A 5,619-nucleotide genomic window follows, 5' to 3' on the forward strand; every position below is an offset into this window, starting at 1 on the left:
CAGGCTGCCTTGGGGACGAGGTCAGCGTGCTGTCCTTATCTGTGGCCCATATAGAGTGTATACATTCAGAATGTAGCCCCTGCTGTCCAGTGCAGATCTGGCAAGGATAATAGCAAAATCATCAGTGTGTATTTGATGGTTTTAGCTGCTGCTCAGTAATATTTGGTGATGGATACACAGAGCATCCTCGGTGCAAAAGGATGCCTTGGTGCAAAAGGATGCAAAAGGATGCCACAGAGGATGCCTCGGTGCAAAGGGCCCTGCTTTCCTATCAGCAGTGTCTACCCTTATCCATTTCCCCATCCTTTACTTGTCCCTTTTGCTGCATATCTCTCATGTTCTGATTCTTGTGTTCCTTCCTCTGCGTTTTTCTCYATGATAGTAACTGTTAATCAAATCCATGATTTTTGAAAGAAGGAATTTCACCTATTTCCGTTAAAATGGCACAAAGCTGGGATGTGTCCGAGTTGATTCTGACTCAGAAAGCTGCTCTTGGGCTCTCGAGCTGGCAGTCAAGCACACTAATGGGGCAATGGAGATAATTTGCCCGAGCCTGTTGTTTCAGGCTGCCCATGGCCCCAGGAGACGTCCCTGCGTTCGTGACACTTGGTTCATTTTTGGAAGGTTTCCACAGCAAAGCTGGACCTGGGGAGCCTGCTGATATATTTTTCTCCTGCATCTACTCACTAATTGGCTGCTGCTGAATTTCTCCTATCTCCCTGATTACATGCAGTGCAAGGATAAGAACGAGCAAGGAGTTGTACAGGAAATGGAAATAAGGTTGTTTTTTCCTGTGAACTCACTGAATTTGTTGGCACTGTTCCATGGATGAGCTGGGCTGACAGGACATGATGGAGCTACAAAATCTGCTGTGTACTTGTTCTAAATTTCAGGGCTGTTCAGCCACAGGTGGCAGCTTAATTTCTGATGCAGTGATGCACAGGCAAAATGATGTGCACCAGCAGTGCAGCAGGACGATGGAAACRACAGTGCATGTCAGCAGCATCCAGTGAGATATCTGTTATTACAATAATATGAACTTCAAAGGTCAAACTAAAMTCTAAAGCCATTAGGCAGTGCAGAATTGATATGTCAAAGTTCTCAGTTATTGCTTGAGTTGTGTTRGGTGTCAGGATCAGTGACCCGCAATCCCTTTGAGTTTTATAATCTGAGTTTGTGCAGATGCTCTTACCATGGAGCTGGCTCAAGCTGGCATGAGATGGGGACGAAACTTTAGGTGGCACTTGGGCTATACTTCCTCTGCTGCGTGCACCCATGCTAAGGGGGCYGAATTTGAGCAAGAGCAAGTTACGGAGCTGAGCAGCTGAGAAAATGCTCCTCAGTGGAACCAGGTTAGAGCTTAAGTGTCGGAATTAAGAACAGACTTGCTTAAGGGTAGTCAGGCAACGGGAGMTGGGAAAATTATTCAGAGCTGAGCAGTGACAGCTCCTCTTGTGAGAGGTACCAGCGCTCTGGTGTTGCTGCCTGACCACTGCAATTCACTGTGTGCAGCTACAGCAATAAATAGCAGAATAAAAGAACAAGAATCGGGCATTTGATGGACCTGTCTTCTACTGTTGACACTTCTGTTCTTATATTCATCTTTCTTCTGCGTTGTCTAATCTGCTTTGCTTTCTCCACACTTCTAGTTTCCCTTGCAAATTCTTTCTTTGCATTTTTTCCCTCCATCTTCCTTTCCTGTTTTCTCTTTCATCTCCCTTCAGTCTGTTCTCTTGCTCTCCCCTTTGGCCACCTCTTTAACCCCAACTCCTCACGCACCACACTGCGCATGAGTTCGTAGAAGAAGGTGAGGAGCCATGTGCAATTCGAGCTGCCTGCTCACCCTTCCCGTTAATGTTTCCAGCGCATCCAGGCTCAATGGAAGTGCTTTCTGCCACGCTCCTGCTTCCTGCTGGCTCCTGTTTGGAGCTGCTGCTGTGGCTTTTACCTCTTCAGCCCTTGCTGAACCACTGCAATGCCCCATCTTTCCCTTTAATACTGACTCTGGCAAAACTGTCCCTCCTCTTTCTCCCTCTCTGGTTTAAATTCCTGCCTCTCATTGGGCTTGCCACAGGTGTGGGTCCTGGTGGCCCCCCATAGACACCAAGCCCCTCATTTTCCCCCGCAGCGGTGTTTTATCCTGCCTTGCTTGCCGGGCTCGGACCATCCAGGTGCACAGGGACTGGGCGTGCGCTGGAAGCCGCCTCTCCCCGCACACGGAGCCAGGGCCGAGCCCGGCGGCCGAGCGCTCCGTGCGCCCTGGGCAGCTCCCTGCGGCTCTGCCGGGATCCTCCGCGTCCCTCCTCCTCTGCAGCTCCTGCGGGTGACGGGACCCAGGGGGAAGCCACGCAAGCCTCGTCAGAGCTCGAACGGGAGCTACAGCCCAAGGGAAGGAGGTTAAGAGCGCTTGTATCCTGTTTGTGCCTTTGTGGCCATTGCTACTTCCTCGCCGCGACCTTGCTTTCCTCACCGTTTTCTTTTCTGACTCCCTGACAATCTTTTGTCTCTCTTTGCAGCTCTGGGGCATAATCAAGCAAGGCTACAAATGCAAAGGTAAATGAATACTGCATGGATTTTCAAGCTACAGCATAGCATATATTTTAGCATATATAAGGCACTTACTTATGTGTTTTACTAAAAGTCATTTGTTCAGACAAATTTTGCTCCTCTACTTGGTACTGCCCGTGACCAGTGACTGCTGGAGGGGAGAGAATTTATGCATGGACTTCCACCCTAGTTATGACTCCTTTATTTGCAGGGCAGTGTTCACTCCAGGGCATCTCATTTGTAGGCAAAGGCTTTTCCTTCAGTCCCACAGCACTTCCCAGAGCTTTTAAGCATGCCAGAAAGGTGAAGACATGGACTCCTAGGATATACTGTATTCCTGTCTCCCTCTCCTGCCCAGGAACGTCTCTGCCTGGGAGAAGGATGGAGGGAACATCCATGGCCAAGCTAAAACGTACAATTCAGCTCTACTTAGTTGTTGTCTTAATGTTTATTGTAGCATCTACAAAGGAGCTACTTGTACTCGGCATCTTTCCTGCWAGGATGGAGGGAGGAAAGCAGAACTTTGTCACGGCAGCCCTGTAAACTCAACACGAGATTGAAAGTTGAGCTCTGCCCTGCAGGCAGTACTGGTTGTAAGAGCAGCCTGGTGGAGAGGGACCTGAAGTGGCTTCAGAGAGGCACAGTTATGGGCAGTGGTGCTTGGGAGGATAGGAGCTGGGCCGAGCTCTCAGTACAGAGGCTGATCAATGAGCACAGTTAGTGCCTGTCCTCGGTGCAGGCTGCACAGCTCGGGGGGCTTCCTCCCCTGCGCGCAGAGCTGTCGCCGTCCCTTCCCACCTCGATGCTGGCCCAGCAGCAGGGGCGCCCACCAGGCCTGCCGCCTTTTACAGACAGCTCGACGACGATCCCTCTCGTTACAGACTGCGGCGCCAACTGCCACAAGCAGTGCCGGGACCTGYTGGTGCTCGCGTGCCGGAGGTTTTCCAGAGGCACCTCGGTGGGCAGCAGCCACGGCTCCCTGCCTAGCAGCCCATCTCTGCCTCCAGGTGAGAACAGCCCTTATATTTCATGACATTCAGGGGATCAAATTTGTGCCAACACCTAGAGCAGCCCATGCACTTCCAGAAACACCTCAGCTCAGGCTCTTCATTGCTGTAACTGCTTCTCTTTCTATGCTGAGCAATGCTAGCCTGAGTCTCCTGCCTGAGGCTCCTTGTCCCCTACTCTGGTGTCCCAATCCTAGCTGAAATAAAATGGTAATTAAGGGAAATAAAACTACTGCAGCACTTGCTGCTGCAAAGTGATTCTGCTGCCTTCTCTTCTGTGTACCCTAGTGGTGCCTGCAAAGCATCCATAAACCATCATACACTTTTAGTACACCCAGCTATGTAAGATCTGCTCCTGAAAGAGCTTTAGCTACTAAGTCTTGCAGAACTAGTCCAGAATAGCAGGCATCTGTTCTAAACACTTAAATCCCTTCCTTCTTTCTCCCCAACCCGAACTCCCCAAGAACCATCAGGATCTGGAGCTAGGCTTAAGTCATCTCTTTTGACGTGGTCTTGAGAGSGACTATTCAAAATGAACAAATGACCACTTGCACCCTCTCTTTCAGTGCCAGATGAAGTATTCGAGTTTCCCAGCGTCGCCTCGGGACACCAGGAGCTGGATGGCCGGGCCATCACGCTCGTGACTGGCTCCTCGCGGAAGATCTCGGTGCGGCTGCAGCGGGCAACCACCAGCCAGGCGACGCAGACGGAGCCGCTGTGGCACGAGCCCGGCTGGAGCGACTCGGGCTCCCACACGTTCCCCAAAATGAAGTCCAAGCTCCACGGCAAAGCTGGGAAGAGCAAAGGCTTCGCCAAGTGGGAGAACGACAAGCCCAACGCGCAGGCGGATGTGGACGTGGACACGGAGGCCGCGCAGCACGCGCTGGAGCACAATGGAATAGAAACGCTCCCAGAAACACAAGAATCAGAGGTGAGGTGCAGAAGTCAGGACCATTTCAAATGTGGTAGAGAGGCTGCGATAGCATGTGGTTATTTGGTGAATTTCAGGACACCGTAAGAAAATGACTTCTTTTTTTTTTCTTGCACAAGATTATTATTCAAAAAAAAAAAAAAGCATAGTTATCTCTTTTGTACACAGCAGTGTGAATTTTATTTATTTTAACACTGTAAATTGGATTTTGGCCCTTGATCTCAGTACGTGATTTTAGAATTTGGATACTTGTCTTTCTGAGAATCATCAAAATAGCCTGCTAGATATCTGGCCAAAACCTGTCCTGTTGCATGCTTGCAGTACATAGTTCAGGGCTCAATATTGGGTTCAGTAGAACTAACATTTTCATTCTATAAATAATTGCACACATCCAGGCTATAGCAGGGTACTGGTGAGGTTTCTATTGCTCTCAGACATAAAAACYATGTTTCTGAGGCCTTATTCTTTTGTTGACTATATTTTTGCTAGAATATAAGTGCCCGTTTCCCTTTGGTTACAGGAYAGCTGATTGCACACCATGAAACAAAGAAGAACGAAGCTGACAACTGCTCTACAGGAAGAGCTGATGGACTTTTATAGACCACGTTTGGCTGGGGGATGTTTTCCTGTGCTTCATACTTACGAATCCAACCACTGCCCTGTTTTCTTAGCTGATAGGTGTTGAAGTGCACTATTTATTTTCTCACATGAATAAGCCATCTGGCTTCACGTTGCATGGACAGAACGGAACAGGTCTCTGCACTCGGTGTTTTCTCTTGCATGACTTTTGTGGAAACTTCCTCTACGCTCCAGTGAGGATATATTTGACCTCCTCTAAATATACTTCATCACTGCAGGGTGTCTGCCAGTGACAACAATGGCAAGGACAGAAGCCAAGTACCTAAATTAATTTGACAACACTCCTTTCTCAGACATTCACAATGCTATTTTAAGGAAAGAAGTAGGTGTGCTATGTTGACTAAATCCCCATCAAGAGCCTTTCACAAAACCCTCTAACCTGAAGTTCCTTGCACACCTGCGTCTCTGAACTTTGGCCACGTTTACATTGCTACAGTAGGTGTGTTGATGGTCAGCACCTTGACACGGGCTCCCTCACCGGGGCTCCTTCAAACA

The 5,619-nt window shown here is 49.1% G+C and overlaps 1 protein-coding gene across 3 annotated transcripts in view; it reads left to right on the plus strand.

Moving 5' to 3' along the window:
* The window catches only part of RASGRP3 (RAS guanyl releasing protein 3), a 60,158-nt gene extending 55,045 nt beyond the window's left edge, over positions 1–5,113 (plus strand). For all 3 annotated transcript variants that reach the window (XM_026051185.1, XM_026051187.1, XM_026051186.1), the window contains exons 14-17: positions 2,517–2,553; positions 3,429–3,554; positions 4,121–4,485; positions 5,006–5,113. In XM_026051185.1, coding sequence (XP_025906970.1) covers positions 2,517–2,553; positions 3,429–3,554; positions 4,121–4,485; positions 5,006–5,014 — 537 coding nt within the window. In that variant the 3' untranslated portion in view covers positions 5,015–5,113. The remainder of the gene's footprint in view (positions 1–2,516; positions 2,554–3,428; positions 3,555–4,120; positions 4,486–5,005) is intronic.
* The last annotated feature ends 506 nt before the right edge of the window (positions 5,114–5,619 follow it).

The sequence above is a fragment of the Nothoprocta perdicaria genome, unplaced genomic scaffold, assembly GCF_003342845.1.
Source record: "Nothoprocta perdicaria isolate Ctin4 unplaced genomic scaffold, notPer1 scaffold_73, whole genome shotgun sequence".
In the NCBI taxonomy this organism is placed as follows: domain Eukaryota; kingdom Metazoa; phylum Chordata; class Aves; order Tinamiformes; family Tinamidae; genus Nothoprocta; species Nothoprocta perdicaria.